General features: G+C 41.9%; 1 protein-coding gene across 4 annotated transcripts in view; it reads left to right on the plus strand.

The window, feature by feature from the left end:
• IPO11 (importin 11) overlaps positions 1 to 13,243 on the plus strand; it is a 311,009-nt gene extending 297,766 nt beyond the window's left edge. For all 4 annotated transcript variants that reach the window (XM_077816907.1, XM_077816909.1, XM_077816906.1 and 1 more), the window contains exon 31: positions 11,495 to 13,243. In XM_077816907.1, the coding sequence (XP_077673033.1) occupies positions 11,495 to 11,659 (165 nt within the window). In that variant the 3' untranslated portion in view covers positions 11,660 to 13,243. The remainder of the gene's footprint in view (positions 1 to 11,494) is intronic.
• Positions 13,244 to 19,795: the final 6,552 nt, after the last annotated feature.

The following is a 19,795-nucleotide window of genomic DNA, read 5'->3' on the forward strand; positions in this document are numbered from 1 at the left end:
CCATTCCATTACCCGCCCTCCGACCCCTTTGTCGGGATTGTCGGCAAGAAGGAACTGAGAGGGCATAGGGCTGGTGGCGCTTGATATACCGACACATAAACGCAGCACTCAAGGGGGTGCCAGAGCTGGCCCTATGGATACCGCTAAGGCAAAAATCTCCAATGACCACGCACGTGGGTGCGTGCACATCTAGAATGGAATGGACATGAGCAACACATCTTGAAGAACAACAGTTATGAAAGGTAGGTAACTGTTTTTTACTTTTGAATGATTGACAGTGCAACCTGTCAGAAATCTACTATATTATTTTTTCATGCATTATGGAGAGATACTTTATTTGTAAATGTAGTTTTATAAGAGTATAGCAAGTTAGTTACTAGAGTGTTGTTCTCTCTATATTTAAGAGTGTTTCAGTACAGCAGTTAAAAGTTTTTCTAAAGTACATCATGCTCCATTAACTGTAAATCTAGGGCCAGACTCTCAGCTGCACTTAATCCATCTTGCAGTAAATGGTCTGAATTCAAACAGTAGTCCCATGACCCATGAGATATTGGGAACACAATGGAAAAAGTCTCTGTAAAGTGAGGTTTAAATAATACTTTCTGGTCAGTTAAGGATTATTTAATTTAAACACCACTGGGGTTTATCTTGGAATAGAAAGTTAATTCATTGCTTTATAGTTTTAGAGACAGATTTCTTCTGATAATGAGTATCACAACATAACTGAAACATTTTTAAAGTGAAATAACAGTGTGCACTGCATACTAGGGAAAAAGAAAAGGAGGACTTGTGGCACCTTAGAGACTAAGAAATTTATTTGAGCATAAGCTTTTGTGAGCTACAGCTCACTTCATCGGATGCATGTAGTGGAAAATACAGTGGGGAGATTTTATATACACAGAGAACATGAAACAATGGGTGTTACTATACACAAGAATGTAACAAGAATGATCAGGTAAGGTGAGCTATTACCAGCAGGAGAGCGGTAGGGGGGAACCTTTTGTAGTGATAATCAAGGTGGGCCATTTCCAGCAGTTGACAAGAACACATGAGGAACAATAGGGGGGAGATAAACATGGGGAAATAGTTTTACTTTGTGTAATGACACATCCACTCCCAGATACCACACGATCCGTTGTCTACAGCCAAGCTCTACGATACAACCACATTTGCTTCAACCCCTCAGACAGAGACAAACACATACAAGATCTCTATCTAGCGTTCTTACAACTACAATACCCACCTGTTGAAGTGAAGAAACAGATTGACAGAGCCAGAAGAGTACCCAGAAGTCACCTACTACAGGACAGGACCAACAAAGAAAGTAACAGAATGCCACTAGCCATCACCTTCAGCCCCCAACTAAAACCTCTCCAGGTAATCATCAAGGGTCTACAACCTATCCTGAAGGACGACCCATCACTCTCACAGATCTTGGGAGACAGGCCAGTCCTTGCTTACAAACAGCCCCCCAACCTGAAGCAAATGCTCACAAGCAACCGCACACCACACCACAAAAACACTAACCCAGGAATCTATCCTTACAACAAAGCCTGTTGCCAACTGTGTCCACATATCTATTCAGGGGACACCATCATAGGGCCTAATCACATCAGCCACACTATCAGAGGCTCGTTCACCTGCACATCTACCAATGTGATATATGCCATCATGTGCCAGCAATGCCCCTCTGCCATGTACATTGGCCAAACTGGACAGTCTCTACGTAAAAGAATCAATGGACACAAATCAGACATCAAGAATTATAACATTCAAAAACCAGTCGGAGAACACTTCAATCTCTCTGGTCACTCAATTACAGACCTAAAAGTGGCAATTCTTCAACAAAAAAACTTCAGAAACAGACTCCAACGAGAGACTGCAGAATTGGAATTAATTTGCAAACTGGATACAATTAACTTAGGCTTGAATAAAGACTGGGAGTGGATGGGTCATTACACAAAGTAAAACTATTTCCCCATGTTTATTTCCCCCCCTTACTGTTCCTCAGACATTCTTGATAACTGCTGGAAATGGCCCACCTTGATTATCACTACAAAAGGTTCCGCCTCCCCCCCCCCAGCCACCCTCACTCTCCTGCTGTTAATAGCTCACCTTACCTGATCACTCTTGTTACAGTGTGTATGGTAACACCCATTTTTCATGTTCTCTTTGTATATAAAATCTCCCCACTGTATTTTCCAATACTTGCATCCGATGAAGTGAGCTGTAGCTCTCGAAAGCTTATGCTCAAATAAATTTCTTAGTCTCTAAGGTGCCACAAGTCCTCTTTTTCTTTTTGCGGATACAGACTAACACGGCTGCTACTCTGCAACCTGCATACTAGAGGTCTGAGAATACTTAACTTTATATTGAAGTAAATGATTTTTTGGTTGAAGTTAGATTACTTTCATATGGGTATGTATTTGGAACTTTTTTTTTATTCTCTTGCCTAGTATTTCTTATAATTTGCTGAGAAAATAAAGAGACTATTGATTTGTCTCTCTTATTATATTGTAAATCTAACTCTGAGGATTAGGCTGCATTTGACTCATCCCTGCCTGATCTTGAATTAAAGTATTTGTCTGATCCTTCCTGTGAGATAAGTTCATCCCTGGGGAAGTCATGCAATGCCGTTTTTCTGATGAGACTGTAGATAGCTCAAGATACTTAAAGGAAAACAGAATCCAGTTTGCATAGGCATGTTGGCTGAAAGTTTGTAAAATAAAGAGCCTTTCTCACAATAAGGAACCCATGAGAGACCTTCCTTGTTGCAGCCATCTTGCTGGAAAATGATTTTTATTGGGATTTTTTGTACATAATATAGTGCATCACACACAAATATAGATTTATAAAAAGTATACAGAAATCAATAAGAAAAATATTGGTACAGTACTAATTATAAATAGGTTTATTTGTTTTTTTATTAGCTTGTTTGCAGTACAATGCACACAGTAAAATATTGTTTCCCATACAGTGCCAACAGTATTGTTGATAGCATGAGAACAATTTGGTGGTAATCAACGAAACTGTGGATTATTTCTCTTTAACATCTTCAAAGTTCTACTGGCGTTGAACCCTCATTGCTTAAGCTTAAAAAAACCCCATGAATTTTATCTCTTTTCAAGCTTAAAGCCACATTAACCTTTCTCCCTGTGTGCTGCAAGTTCTGTGCTAGGTCTCTAAGAGGCTCAGTTCAGAACCTCACCCTCTGTCTCTGCTCATTGGGAAAGGGACTTCTATATTCTATACTTCTATATTTGTACAGCACCCAATCCTGATCATGACCTCTGGATGCTTTCATAATATAAATAACTGGGAAATGAGAGCTATAGCAGATTCAGTGACTTGATTCCAGTGCACACTTCTGAGTCAGTTCTGACCTCAGAGTAGTGGCATCATCATAAATTAGTAACTGCTTTGAGGTACTTAGATACTACATTGATGGTAGCCCGATAAATACCTAGACAAAGATTACTTGTTTCAACATTAAAAGTACTATTTATCAGCCTGTTAGAAAGCTGTGCAGCAGTGTTTCATATGCCAACTACAATGGTATCTGCTTTATTGGGAAACCTTTACTGAGTGTCTGTCATCGTGATTAAGCAGTTGTTCTGATAATCTTTTTTTCATAAACAGCCTGAAAAGCTTTATAATGAGAGTTAACACTGAACTGAATAAAAAGGCTGATACTGAGCTGATATTCAGTACATTTCTTCTTTTAATCCTTCCTTGGCCATTTCTGAATTCGAAGGCTAAGCATTTCAAATGTAAATATTACTTAACCCCTTGACACTGACTGAATCCTCACTGAGCAGAATTTTTGCTAATGCTGTCCCAATTAAGTAACAATCAATGCCGTACATTATAATTAGGCTAGTTCAATTTTCAGGAAAATGTCTCACTTAAGTTGCTGTCCTTATTAAGAATATCCTAATTCAATTTAGTAGACCAATTATAACAATAATAATATGTATTTCTGTAGGGCCTACCTTATGAAGATCTCCAAACACAACACATGTTAGTTAGAATTAAATAGTATTATTCCCCACGTTTATCCCCGTGTGGGAAATGAGGCACAGAAATTAAGTGCCCAGGATTACACAGGAGGTCTGTGGAAGAACTAGATAGAAACCAGATACTCAATCTGAATTACATGTCAAATTTATTTTTCCCATGGGGAGTTTTCCTGATTCATGTGCAGAGGAAGACAAAGAGTCTTGTCAGGTGTATATACATTACCAAGCTTGTTATTTTATGATCATGTAGAAAAGTTTCCATTCATATAATGCAATAATTTCAATAAAATCACAACACAAAATTTAAACAAAGATCCCTAACTAAACGTCAATTTCAATACAAACTTTAGGAAAAAAAAATTCTTGATACAAAATCACAATATTTTAGGAGACGGTGCAGTTTAAATATATGCAAATTGTTCAAATCTGTCAGTTTGCTATACAAAATATTAAAATGCTTTACAAAAATAATATTAAGTGCCTTTCATATAACTGTCATCTGAACAGAGACCTGTAAGGAACAACTTATTCACACTTTACCATGTACGGTAACTGGTAACTTATTAATAGTATCTCAGCTCTCTAGGCAATAATGAGAAATTATCAGTTATTCTGTCAGAGAGATTAGTTTAACCAATCTTAGCATTCTTGTCATTTTAAATTTCTCATCCAAAGATTCCTAGCAACTGAGTTATTGGTGGATCTCCTACAGATTGGCTTACCTAGCTGCCTTACATCCCAGGGAAAGTTGAACCTTAAAATTAAGCTTCACTAGTATATTAGACTTCCAGGTGAGCACAATTCATGTGCATGAAGCTGACATGGAGGTAAGCAAACCTAGTACCACGGTTGCTAACAATTTAATTCAGCTTGGAAAGAGGGTCCAGATTTTGTAAGGATATTCAGTTCAGAATAACCAATCAAAGGGAGGGAGCACTTCAAAGAAAATATGATGACATAAGTGCAGAATATCTGAGGAAGACTTGATTGCTAAGAATGCAGCTTATCACTCAACGTACCTTTCTTCCTAGGTCCGTAAAACAAATCATAAAGCAAAACCATCCAGTTACACTGCAACAATATATTCACCTGATGACATTGCATTTTATCAGGTGATGGAAGAGCTAGACAATGGTCTCATGTACAACAAGGCTCGTCTCTCTCCAAGCTGCTACAAAGATATAAAGCCCTACTTCCCTCAGATGTAGAAAGTGCAAGCTATTCCAGTAGCAAATTACAGGCAAAATTAGGAAGACACTATGTTCTGCAATTTCATTCCATGCACAGCATGGACAAAGCAAGTCTACCCTTGTTCTATGCAGTTCAATAACATTAACTGATGCTATCCAAACTGCTAGTAATCTGAAACAGGAATTTAAATTCACATTTTGTGAATGTTCTTCTGGCGAGTGAGCCTGATGAGAAGCTTTCAAATGAACAAGTGGTTTTATATAATTCTGCTTCAATCCTTCACTCTGAAATAGGCAGAAGGAAAGACTCCGTATTATCTAAAGCCAGGTGATTGTAGTTTATAGAGGTCAGCTACTTTTATGCCCCACTTGGAGCAAAAGTTTGTCCTTTGGTTGATAGATAAAGAGCCATATAATTCAGCTAGCAATGAGTATCCTCATTCAGAAGACATTCAAATTTTAGAGTACATAGTATTTAACTGGTCCAAAATTATGACACCACTGCACATAAGCCTTGCCGCACAGCTACACCATGAATTTAATAGAGATACTACACTTCCATGGATTTTTTTTTATCAGTGATGATGAGCTGAGTCGGTTAATCACTAATCCTGTAAAAACTGAAATAGAAAGACTCCAGGTAGATTTGTTAATTCCAAATTGAATTATACCACTTTGTGTTGGTTGTAATCTCATCCATAAAGAAGGTGATAGTATAGACATCACTACAGAGGCCGGTAATGGAACAAGCACCTTCCATTCATCGTCTAGAATAGTAATTCAAGAACAGTCTGCAGATAGTCCAGCGTCACAAGAAATATCATGGAAGGTGGGAAGGGAGTCACCTACTCTTACTGGGCAACCCAAGTCTTTTATACAGTGTGCAGCATTTGAGAACCTAGAACACGTCCAGAACCAATGAAAAGTTGAAAAAGTACTTGAGAAAATAAACTCTTGTCACCTACAAATAAACACCAGTTGAGCTCGCTTTTGGTGACTTTTAACAGTACTACCTCCGACCAATAGCAAAATGATGGTGATATTGTTAACACTCAAGGTGATTCTATTTTGGGTTGATTTAAACCACAAGCTTGCAACAAAGAATAGCACCTACACAGCAGTTGCATATGCACTTATTGTGGATGTCCAATCAGCTGTCATGGCCACAGTCTATGCCAGAATGCTGAAACGTAAGGAAATGTCAGCAGCTGTTGGACAGCTACGTGCCATTCAGACCATAGATCAGCAGCTCTGTGCTGTTGCTCAGCAAGTGACATGGACTCCCCCAAATGAACTTGGTACCAGTGTGATTTGTCAGGGTGCTTTTCACCTAGACAAATCACATTGCAAGTCCTTCTTATAGATTCTGAGGTGTATGCAGCTCGTACTGGAGATCAAATGCTTGCTGGTAAGTGATTCGCCTTGCTCTACACAGCTTGAATCTAGTGTTTGAGGCCCTGAGTGTGCTAAAACTTTTTTCATTTGTTAAATGGTGTGAGCAGGGAGGAGGTGCTCATGTAGTTCCAGCATTTGTCAGGGAAATGTTGGATGACTCAGAAGGTGTTTTGAGTCTGCTGCCCACCCATTGGCCCTTTGTGTGCTCCTGTTCTCGCTAGTTTCTCCCTGCTTTACCTCTTCACCCTCCCCAGTCCCACTACCCTTCCATATCCCCCCAGGTGGGGTACGTCACATTCCCAGTGCTGTGTGGAGAACCAGCCCCTGGACAGAGCGCTCAGCTCACCACCAGCCTGGCCAGCAGGCTCCTTCCTTCCTCTACTGCCTCTGGAAAGTCCAAGCCCACCACCCTCCAGCCTGGGGCACTGGCCAGGAGGAGCTGAGCCCTGCATGTGCCAGAGCCCTGCACAGCGCTGGCATGGGGAAGCCTCTCCACCCCTCAGCTAAGCTCTGGAGCGGGGTGGGAAGCAATTTCCAACCTGTTCCTGCTCCTGCCCAAAGGGAGTGCGGGGATGCTTCGTCCCCTAGGCACCCTCCCCAGCTGAGCCACCTCACTGTTAAAATTAAAGCATGCACATAAGTGCTTTGCTGATTTGCAGCCTTTAGTTTGTATCTAAGTTTGTATCTCTGGACAGGTTTGCTGAAGCCCCTGCAGTCTGGTTCCCTGGGCCCTGGTGCACAATGCATCCTTAGGATTTAACTCCTTCCTGCCCGCACTGAAGCTGGAAGCAGCTGGGTTATGTCAGTGGCCAGCAGCAGCCTGGAGGTGTTAGCTGCCTTTTGACACTGTGTGGGCAGGAAGGGACAAGCTGCTTCCAGCCACAGGGGGTAGTGGTGGGGAGGGGAGAAGAGATGAGCTCTACAAAGACAGGGGCCAGGTCATCCCTTCCCCCGCTCTTCCTTCCCTGCACCTGGAAGTAGCTCCCATCTCTTCCCTCCCGCAAGGCTGCTGCTGGCCACATTCTGGTGTGAACCCTGGCAGAAATCTGGGGGGAGGGGGCATGTGACCCTGTGTGCCCCCCACTTGTTGCTTTGGGAAGCCGCAACGCTAGGTACCAGGAGAGGCAGGTCTGTCCCAGAGGCCCAGCTAGGCATAGAGTGCGGAGAGCACCGGGCAGGGAGGGTCGGGTGGATTGGTCACACCACCACCCACCCTGTGTGAAAGAGGTGTACTGGAGTGTGTGTGTGTCATCTCTCCCCATGTGTGGTGGGGTAGTGGGGTGTCACCCCTGCCCGTGTGAACCCTAAAGCCTTAAAGATAAGAAGATAAATAAAAAGAATCCAACTATGCAGAATTTCTTTTTAACAGGGGCTCAGTCAACTTGATGTTAATTTGAATGTTTGTACTGCATAGTTCTGACTGATTGCCGTTGAACTCGCTTGAATACGAGTACTTTTACCAGGTGTTCCATATTCAGCATAGGGAAATATGGTCACCCTATAGGTAAGTCTACATTCGTGACATGTTAAATCTCCCTGAAGAAGTAAACAGTGGCTCTGAATGGTGGAATTTGTCACCCATGGAGTGACAAGGGAACAAAGAAACTTTCATCAGGGACTCAAAGGATAGCAGTGGGATTGTAGGACTGACAAGAAAGAAGCCAGCCCTTGTCAATCCTATCACTCACCTATTTCGGTAATAAAGATGTTGAAAAAAGGTAGTGCTTTTTAAAAAAAAAATTGGAAAGTACATGTTTTCCACTCTGCTCACATTCAGGAATACCTGTATCTGGGATCAGAACCCCATTGTATTAGGTACTATTACCACACACATAAGGAAAAGTTGCACTCTGCCCCTTACAACCTAAGTAGCCAGTGAGACTACTCATGCTTAAATGCTTTGCTGGTTCAAAGCCAAAATGCTCAGAACCTAGTGGGATCAAGACTTTAGTTCCATAAGGAAGGACATTTTCTTCAGATATAAGAGAATGGTGTGAAGTAGATTTCGGATTTCTCCCTCAAGCCAGGTACTAATCTGGTTTATAAAGATAATACCTGAGAAGTAGTTATTAACCTCCCTCCCCCATTATTAGTGTCAAGGGGATTGGTCCTGCTTTGAGCAGGGGGTTGGACTAGATGACCTCCTGAGGTCCCTTCCATCCCTGATATTCTATGATTCTATGATCCTGAGAAAGGATCCACAAAGAAGTACCACTGTGCCTCTAGTACACATTTGAAATAGCTAATGTGTTCCAATTTGTGGAATCTCATTGATTACACTGGAGATCTGCATTGGTGCCCATGTGATTTGTTTTGGCAATCATTATAATCATATATTAGTTATGATTTCTGATGGGCTTTGTCTAGAAATCCTTGAAAAGAGCTTTAAAAATTCAATTTTCAGATTGATTCTGGATATCGGGTACAAAAAATCCTAACGTATATTGGACAATACTGTAACATGCTTAAAGCACATCAACTCCCACTGTGGAGGTTTTTTAAATTTACAAAAAACAAACATACCTATTTGGAGCATGTATGTTTTAATGAAATCAAATGTAGTACTCCAAGCTGTAAATCTTTAAAAGTAAAAGACTGTAGCTCAAACATAAGAAGCATTCATTGGAGTACTGAAGGTCATTTTTGGCCTCGAGATATTAGATCGGTGGTTCATAAATTGTTCCAGTCATGCCCCGTTTACCAGTAACAGAATCTGTGTGCAACTCCCCCCAGCCCATTACTGGACAGCCAAGGCTTCCTCACCAGCGGAGCTTGGGCTGAAAACAGATCTGGGGGCAGAGACAGAGCTGGTCTGGGGGCAGAGAGGGAATGAGGGCAGAGCTGAGCTGGGGGTGGAGCATGGGGTGGAGTGGACCTGGGGGCGGAGCAGGACTGTGGTGGAGCTGGTCTGGGGGCAGAGTGGGACTGGAAGCATGGTGCTCCTTCACTGCCCCCTATGGGGGCTAGCCCGGGCCTGGAGGCAGAGTAGGAATGGGGCCTGAATGGTGGTGGGGGAGGAGCGAGGCTGGGGGCAGAGCTGGTCTGGGGGCGGAGTGGGGCTGAAAGAATGATGCTCCCTCCCCACCCATCATGGGGGCTGGCCTGGGCCCACTGCATGCTCCCCTCCCCCCCGCGAACGTTCATCTGTGCCCCTCCTCGCCCGGGGCGGGGCACCCCACAGTTTGGGGACCACTCTTCTAGGCAGAGTGGGTAGATTAAGAGTCACTTTGGATTGTCTGGTACTTTTAGGTTTGTGAGATTCCTCACGTTGGTTTTTTTTCATGATTAATCACTTTAGTAACATTAAATATTGTATAAATCAATAATATTAGATATAGTATTCAGTGGATTCTGAAAACGTCTAATGTCACTCCATAGAATGCATTTATTATTATACACGTGCATCCAGTGTTTAAAGTTCAGTTGCGCTTTGTACCTAAAGCGGGGATTTGAACTCCTTGTTATGTATGAAGAATACAGTGTATCTGCCCCAAACTTTTAGCACTTGCTATTTGAGTTCAGAATGATTTTTATGAGTATTTACAAGCAACTTTGTTAATTAATTAAAATTAATTAATTAAAATTAATTAAAAACATGACATTTGAGAAATTCAGTGCCATCTCACCTTTTCTAAGGCTGAAAGATTTAAATAACAAAATAGTAGACTACTCAAATTTTCCATATGGTTGACACTCACAGAAAACTCCATCCTCCAATCTAGCAGACATATCAGAGAGGAACAGAGGGACAGCTGGGGTTAAGGGCTTTATACTCTTGATTCCAGAGCGTTGGAACATAGGGTCATGCACTCCCATCCAGAAGGGCTAATTGCTTTGAAATGGGTTCTGTTACTGTGTGGCAATGCATGCACGCTACCAATATAGATCTTCAAAAGCAATACCCTCAGAGAACAAAAGTTACCTTGGCGGTAATGGGTGTAGTATAGAATTTGCTTTTTTGCATACAGTAGAACCTCAGAGTTACGAACACCAAAGTTATGACCTGAAAAGTCAACCACACACCTCATTTGGAACTGGAAGTACGCAATCAGTCAGCTGCAGAGACGAAACACCCCCCCCCCCCCAAAAAAAAAATACAGTACAGTACTGTGTTAAACGTAAATCACTAAAAAATTAAAGGGAAAGTTTAAAAAAAAAAAAAAGAATTGACAAGGCAAGGAAACTGTTTCTGTGCTTTTCATTTAAATTAAGATGGTTAAAAGCAGCGTTTTTCTTCTGCATAGTATAGTTTAAAAGCTGTATTAAGTCAATGTTCAGTTGAAAACTTTTGAAAGGACAACCATAATGTTTTGTTCAGAGTTATGAACGACCTCCATTCCGGAGGTGTTCATAACTCTTGAGTTTCTACTGTATATATCTAAACATTATTAATATATATTAATGAATAAGACTTGATGGTGTTATCTTAGCATATACATTACAAAAACTGCTAGACACGTGAAATTACTACACATTAGAAATAACTAATGTGTTTCAATTTGCAAAGTCTTTTACAATATGGAAACTAATGTACACAGGTGCGGAAACATTTGCTATACAGAGATCACTGAAAAGAAGTTGGGATTGAAAGTATAAGAATAGTTGGAAGAAGTTATAGAAGTGCAAAGTATTTTAGCAGATTGAGTCCATGGGTTGAGAATGGTCATTTAACTAGTTTGAAACTACAGATTAATTTTCATTGTGGAGGTAACTGAGTTCTCCTTGGAAGAATTTGACTCAGTGAGACCATTTCTCAGCACAAGTACAAAGGAAAGCAAAAGCTTTTTATTACTCCAGCTCAGATTATAAAATAGATGTATGAGTCACTGGTGTGTTGGGACTGCCTCTTGCCTGCATTACTATATTTTTGCGTTTATCTGTTTTCCACAGCTTGCACTGAAGGACCCTGTACACACTGTGTCGCTGCAGCAATTCGTCTATGAGAAGCTAAAGGCACAGCAAGAATTACTGGGAGAACAAGCCTTTCAGGCACTTATGGAAACAGTGGATACAGAAATAGTCACACAACTACAAGAATTCTTGCAAGGCTTCTAAAGAGTCAGAAACAAGATTTTGTATCTCTAACTCTCCAGTTCAAAAATAGGGAAAAACACCTAGCCTTCCATCTTACATGCAAAAACCTGCTTAAAAGCTAAAAATAACTTGTGTAAAAAATAAAGAAGCGGAGACAGTGAAACTGATTTTTTTTCTTTCTGAAGGATTGACACAATAAACGTAAATTGGCTCCTAACTAGAGTTTACAAACCTGTGTCACAAGAGTGTAATTTTATATATATGAGGAATAGCATGGGGTAATGTGTACAGTGAAAACAACTACTTAATTTACTGTTAATAGAAAAAGAAATGTTTTCATTATCTGATAATCATGTGTGTTTAACACTTTGAGGAAAAGTGAGGGCTAATGTTGGAGATATTTTGTGTAACAACAGCTCAATTTGGCTGCCTTACATTTTTAATTGTTTATTACACCATAATAAAAAAAACCCAATTCTGCTCAGCCATTTAAACAAGTGAAATTATTGCAGCAGGAGACTAAAAGACATTGTCTTTAATTGGATTTTAATATTATATATTACATACATCCATATACATACATATTCGTAAGATTTTCATGCTTGGGGAGATAAACACCAGTTTGAAAAGAAAACAGATTTATCAGCCAAATGTTTTATTTTCATGATACTGATCCACGTATGGGTAAACTTGTTCGAAAAGGGAAATTGTCTTATTTTATTTTCTGCAGACATGTTTTCTACTTAAATATGTAGTGTAAGAACCCAAAGATGTTGGGGTAATGCACTTCTGTCCTGTATCAGAGACCCAAGTTCATTTTCTGATCCTAGTCTCTTTCTCTCAGGCTGGTGGGAGCTGAGTGTATTGTGGGTATATACTACCAGCCTTGCAAGAAGTTGGGGTGAAAGGTATGCTCTGTGTTGCTGCATAGTGCCCTCTTCAGAAGATTAAGGATCCGATCCGTAGCCCTTTGACTTCAGTGAGCTTTAACTTCGGCTCAGACACGATGAATGGTGATGAGAATGGTAAATTAAGAAAGATGGAGGAAGGAATGTTCAGGGCTCTGTCAGTGACACAAAGGAAAGTTTCTGTCCATCCCTCTTTCCTGTCCTCATCCCCAGGAGAGGAAAAAATGTGTTTTTTGTTTTGTTTTTGGGTGGTTTGGTTTTTTGAGGGTTTGGGGGTGCTTTACATTTCCCATCTGCCCTCTATTGTCAAAACCCTTTTTAGTTGTGGATTGTTGTATTTTGGTTGGTTTTTTTTTAAAGGAAACTGTTGAAAACATGGTAGCAAAATGTACAGTATGAATTTTGTATAGAAACCTGGGTACAGTATGTAACTGGAGAACCTACTGCCCCTTTGTAATCTTATAGAACTGAAAATGTGCTGGAAATGCTGATTTTTCCAAAAAGACAAAAACAGTAAAGTTTCAATTAAACTTTCCAAAGATATCTCAGCTCTGACTGTCTTAATCTGTATCCTTTTATTCTTAAGTATTCAAAACACTCTCAATAGTTTAGAGATTCATACATCCTTCAAGAGTCTTATTGTACCTATAAGGTATAACAGTGCTGTGAATTGTAAATGGCAATATTATGGTTCTGAATTCTTCACTAAAGATTTAACTTTTGTGCTTGATGATTCAGGCTAAAAGCTACTTAGCATGATTTCCCCCCCCCCACCCCCACCGTTAATATATTTCCATTACACATTCTAAAATAAATTTAAATAGAACATATTAAATAGGCTTTTCTGACATATTCTGTAGAATGCCTATGTCTGTTAATGTGATGATAAATACTAAGGCATAAATATTTTTTAAGATAGAAATTCTCACAGAATGCACATCTTTCCACCTCCTGATGGGTTTTCAGTTTAGGTATTGATACAGCAGATTTACTAAAATAGCTATGTTAACTATTACTTTATTTAAATCCCTTGATAAAAATATAGCTTTTAATTCAAAGCGCCAAAAACACCCTAAGTTCTAAGAGTATTTTTGTTAAAATGCAATCACAAAATTAACAAAAAGTTATTTTGAAAAATATGTGGTCTTTAATGTCAAAACAATACCTCGCTGATTCCTAATGTGCCCGCTTTCCAGGAGAATGAGCTTCGAAACAAATTTTTTTTGCATGTCATACAATGCTATGTTATAAATGGATAGTTCTGGAGCTGTATGACAGAGATGTCTTGAGGGAGTGTGTACTATTCTGTAATTGTTTCCAGCAATACATGCTTAACACTGCTTTTTTGGTAGTTTTGTAATTGTATGTCCATTAACTCTTGTTCTGCGTATGGAACATACCCAATCATCCCTCAAAAGAAATGTGTGATAGGCAAATCCTAGAAAGTTGTGAGATTTGGTTGCTATGAATTAGAAAGGAACAGGAACTCAAGGGTGGTTGGGGCCATTCCTCCTTTTGTATCCTTTCAACCCTCCATGATGGGAGGGGCAAAGGGTCCCAATGGACACAGCATTCCAGAAGGTTCTGGAAGCTGATGCCATGGGTGCCTTGATCCCACCATGCAGACGCTTGTCTCAAAAAACTCCAGTTACAGGTAAGTAACTTTCATTTTCTTAAGAGAGCTATGCTAACCTTGATTTCCACTGGTCTGGAAATAAATGGAACAGACTCTTTCTTACAGGATTTTGGTACTTCTTGAACTATGTTTGCAGAGCTGAGAGTGACTTCTTAGAGATCAAAAATTCTAACCCTATTAGCAAAATTCTTACTATAATCAGGAAAATGTTCTTGTGTTTAGTTTTTGTTTTTCTCTCCCTTGGCTAAATCTATGGTATCTCTTTCCCTCTATGTTGAGTAATTAATTTAAATTAACAGTCTCTTATGACTGATTTCATAAAATGCTGTAATCCAGTACCTCAGGTCATTGGTTATTCATCAGAGGACAGCACCAGGATCTTGCCCGTTCATTCAAAATGTAATTAGTCTTTGTCTTCCTCATAATTCCCATTGAAAAGCCCAGCTGAGATAAAAACAATTCAAATAATTATCTGTAAGCCTTAGACACAAAGACAGCTTGAAATAACATTAATTAATTATTATTATTATTTATTAATTACCTAAACAAATGCAGGAATGACAGGGAACATTTCTGTTTTCTGCATGTCATTGTTTTTCATATTAGAGACTTGATCCACCCTTGGCTAATTAACAGACTAGTTGTTAATGTTAAATGACTGTTGCAATTAAAAATGTAATAGACTTTCACAACACTGTTATTGTTAATCAATTACTCTAAATAATAATTAAAAAAAAGATTGTTCTTCATTTTGGGGGATTTCATATTTTAGCCCTGAACTATTAAATCCAATGGGAGCTTTGCCATTTACTTCAGTGAGAGTAAGATTAACCCTTAGGCCCAGATTTTCGAAAGTCTTTAGGTGACTGAAGATGCAGCTAGGCACCTGGGTGCTTTTGAAAATCTCACTAGGTACTTTTATGTTACGGATTCTCATTCATTACTAGTGGACAGAGGCGGATTACGGTTTTATGGGGCCCTGGGCCAGAGCAAGAAGGGGGCCCTCCCCACTGTGCCTGCATTTTGCCCCTCCCCCGCCCCTCCCAGCAGTCCTGCTGGGGAGCAGGGTCGGGCATGGGGGCTTCTCCCACTCCCCACAGGAACGCCGGGCCAGTGGAGCAGGGCAAGCCCCCACACCCCAACTCCACTGCCCAGCAGGAGCACCAGGTGGGCAGAGCGGGGCAAGCCCCCACATCCTGACCCTGCTCCCCGGCAGGAGCGCCGAGCAGGTCGGGGCATGGGGGCGCCCATTCTCCTTCGCCCTCCTGCTGAGGGAGTGTTTGCTGGGGCTTTTCTCCTGCACACAGAGTCTTGCTGTGCTCTGTAGCATGCTTACCGCTCCTCCCCCACCCTCCAGCATGTCTAGGCAGGCAGAGAAGCTTCTTTGTCCCTCCGGTGTAGTAGCCCTGCCTCAGACTGCAGCCTCATGGGAATTGTGGCTGCCTGGCTTTCAGCCCACGGACCCTCGCTCTGCCAGGAAAGTGGTTCAGATTTGAGGCAGCAGCGGAATGGGAATTGTGCCCTCTGAGCATCACCAGAAACCGTGCTGTGCCATGAATAGGGGCTCAGACTCTGAAAGGCAGGAAAGGGTCTCTGTCTCTTTCTGTCCCCTTCCCTGCTCCACATTCAGCAAGGCAAGCAGGAGACTGCTGCTTTCGCTTCTGCCTGCCCTGGCTCAGTGCCTTGCCTGGGCCCCTGCCCTGCTGGTTCAGTGCCTGTACAGCAGGCAGGTCCTACAGGAAGTGCAGTTTCTTCCTTCCTTCCTCTTAAAGGACAGTCATGGAGGACAGGGATTAGCTGGGGGGTTGGGGGGAGAGGGAGGAGGAGACAATCACAAGTGGAGGAGCAATGAAGAGAGTGAGGTTGGTTTGGGGAAAGAAGAAGGAAATTCTGAGGAATGGGAATAGAGGTTGGAGGGATTGTGGAGAGGGGAAAGAAACTGTCCAAACGACAGACTGGGGGAACTTCAGAGAGAGGACAGAATGAAGTATGCTGGGGCAAGAATGAGGTAAGTTTGGGAAAAGGGAGAGCATGTGGGGAAGGGGCTGGTAGAGGAGAAACTGATGTTTGTGAGGAGGGGAGAGGGAGAACATATTGGAGGCGTTTGTGAGAAGTAGATGAACCAAGTGAGCTTTCAAATGGAGAGACACCTACAGGGGAATTCTGGAGGGGGTGGAAATATGACATGCTGTCTGAAGACTGCTGCAGCGCCGGATGGGAGCCTGTCCAGGAAGGTATCATAGGAGAGATGGGCAGAGGCCAAAGTAAGTGCTAGAGGCTTGTTTATATGTTTTTATTGAAGGGGAAGAAAGTAGCTTGTGTTAGAACATATTTCTGCTGCACAACTTCTGGTTCATAACAAATGCGTAACACCCCGGCCCCTCCACTTGGGAAGTTTGGAGGTGGTTTAATATTATTGCTGGAGGCTCCAGGACTAATCCGTGCCCTTCAATTCAGTCCACCAGAAATTCTGCCTCTGGCAGAGTAACAAGTTTTATGACTTTCATTTTTATTCATCTTTGTGCATTAGTGACTTCATTTAAGCTCCTAGCTCCTCTCTCCTTGTCCTCAACTGAGGAATCACCTGCAGGAGCACCCTTTTGTTCAGCACCACTCCAACAAGCTCCCTCTCCTCCTTTAACAACAGTAGGGAAGTCTTGTAAGCATCTAGAGCTTTGTCAGCTCTTCCAATTCCCCCCGTCCCTGATGTGATTTTAGCTGGGGTGGAGCCAGTCTTCGGATGATACCAGAAGTTCTAGCCCTCTAGCGAATTGGTGCCCTCTGGTTGTCTGCCCACTTGCCATGGGGCAAAGCTGCTGCTGGCAGTGCTTGCATGCTAGCTTTCGCTCTCTGTAGATGTTAAAGTCTTGTACTCGCTGGCATGTTATGCATCTGGGAAGCCATTCAAAGATGGGAATCAATGATCCCTCTCCACAGTCCTTAGTTATACTGTGTGAAGTGTGCGTCTCTGCCTCATCTGAGAAAGAATGGCAAAGTAAGTTTCTGTTCCTCTGCAGCGGCATCCTTTGGTAGAAAGATGCAATTGTACACAGTATCTTTGGGGACCACATTGTATTAAGTTTATAAATGGTTTATATATCACTGTAAGCCAGGGATTGTATGCAACTCTGGGGGCAGGGGGTTACCACAGCTCCTCCAAGGACTAAAAATAATGGGGAATGATTAAAGTGATTCACTCAGGTTGTAACACCCCTCTTCCCCCCCCCCCGCCCCCTCTAGATGTACAACCCCTTGGGGAGGTTTGCATGTACTAGTTCAAACTGGCTTTTCCAGAGACCAACAGATAAAGAAAAGGCTTTTGGTATAAAATGGCTGAGTTTAGACTAACAAAGGCCTTTTCATTCAGCAAATGGACAGGATCCTCTGCCGAAGGGAGGACTGCAACCCTTGTGAAAGGATGTTGGCTTACTGGACCCCATAAAACCGATGGGAGACCGCTGGTAAGCTTTTAACATGTGCATAGAAATTTTTATTCTTTTTATATGTTTTCTCTGTAATGCTTTTACCCTAAGAATAAATGTGTTTTTCTTTCTGAAGACTGGTTGGTAACTGGTATACATTCTTATGGCCTCTGGAGAACATTTAACCACAGGCACTAGACCCTAGTCAGACCTCCTGGGGAAGTCACAGTGAAGTTCAGAGGAATTGCAAGCCTAAACCTCCAGTCTGGAGAGCGAGAGACATTGGTCTCCACTTGAGTGAGCTGACAGCTAGGAAGCCTGAAACCTTTATGTGGGTGCCCTCGAGGAAGACCAGGATGGGGACCAAATGTGCTAGAGGTTACTGGATTATTTCGCAAATACTTTTTTCAATTACTAAGCTTTTGCTTTATATGGGGGGAATTTCATCTTGCTCATATTATTCTACTATTATCATTAAAATTTTGCTTTATCTTTCTCCCTCCCTACTCGGGGGAATCGCTTCTCACTACTTCCTATTTGTGGTGAGTCAGGAAAGATGCTATGCAGCAAAATGAGAAATTTCTTACCTGTTGATAATTTACTTTCTTCTGGCAGTTTCTTTCCTCCTTCAACCCATTGATAGTCTGGTAATGACCCAGAATACAATATATAACAATTAGAACTTTTTCTTTAAAGGGAAACTTAAACATATAATTGCCTTAAGGTTTGTCAATATAATGTCAAGTTTTTATCTTAATGCTAACAGTTGGTGGCTGGAGTGTTTCTCCAGTTTTGGAAAAACTTGTTTGGTGGTCTTGATGGAAGAACGGGGTTTAGTCCAGAGCCTCCAGCAATAATATTGACCATCTCCAATTTCTACATTAGTTACGAATGCGGGAAAAAAATCATCTTAGAAATTTCTCATTCTGGCACTGAGGAAGACTGGTCTTGCAGGGCTGCAAAGGAATGTATCTGTCTCCTCCCAACCCCAATTTTTGGGCAAAATTATTCAACTGATACATACCAACAATGTGCTAGACCAATGGTCCCCAAACTTTTTACATTACGCTCCCCCTTACCTCTGCCCATACCCCCTCCTCGCCCGAGAGCTGGGGCTGGGAATGGGGCCACAGCAGATGGGATCTAGGGGCCAAGGCTAGGGGTGTGTCTGGGCCAGGAGTGAAGCCACGGCCAAGTTGGGGCTGAGGCTGGGGGGGCAGAGCTGAGGCTGCGGCCGGGAGTGGAGCTGTGGCCAGGTCAGGGCCACCAGCTGAGGCCACAGCCAGGTGCAGAGCTGTGGCCCGGCCAGGAGCCAGGGGCTGATGCTGGGACCACAGCTGGGGTGGGGCCGGGAGTAGACCTGGGGCCAGAACAGAGCAGGGCTGGGTGGCACTCCACCCCCACCCCCCATAGGGGCTGGCCCAGCCCTGCCACGCCCTCCCAAACGTTCCTCCATGCCCTGCTAAACGGGCACGCCCCACAGTTTGGGGACCATTATGCTGGACACTGCATACAGATGTGAAGACAAGGTTCTGCCCAAAAGAGTTTATAATCTGAATGGTAGTGGGAAGCCATGAAAGCAGTGTGATTAAATAAGAAGTTTAGCATGTAGCGAAGTAAATATGTGAGTTTTGTTGTTGGTTTTTAAATTGGAATCTTGAGATATAGTTGTTGTGGGGGGGAACAAATGGTTTTGGTTTTGTTTTGTACAGATCTCTGTTGCATTGACCATCAACACAGTGAAAAGCTGTGGAAGTACTCCATTTCTAACCTAATGTGCACCTCGGGTTGCTCATGAATGATTAGGCCCCAAATGCTGTTTATTCAGTAATTATTTTAGCCATCAATAAAGTACAGCCAACTCTGGGGTAAAACTATTTAACAGTGCATAGCAACACTCCACACAATTATTTGTTTGAAATTGGAGATACAAGCATGTCCAATGAAACTACAGAAGGAATTTGGCCAGGACACTAAGGCTAGTATCCTTGTTCTTACAAAATATGCTATTGGATCATTAATGGCCCAGGGCCAGACTCTTGGTTCTACTTATCACCCAAGCACCAGCTTATGTCACTGTTCCCTAAAAGTAAATCCTGTTTTTGATTTTGACTTGGTACTGACCTAGGTTTTGTTATAGGTATTGAATTGACACCACCTCTTTCTATGGCGCTTGACTTTTCATTGGAAG

This window comes from Eretmochelys imbricata, chromosome 5 (genome assembly GCF_965152235.1).
Source record: "Eretmochelys imbricata isolate rEreImb1 chromosome 5, rEreImb1.hap1, whole genome shotgun sequence".
Taxonomy (NCBI): Eukaryota; Metazoa; Chordata; order Testudines; family Cheloniidae; genus Eretmochelys; species Eretmochelys imbricata.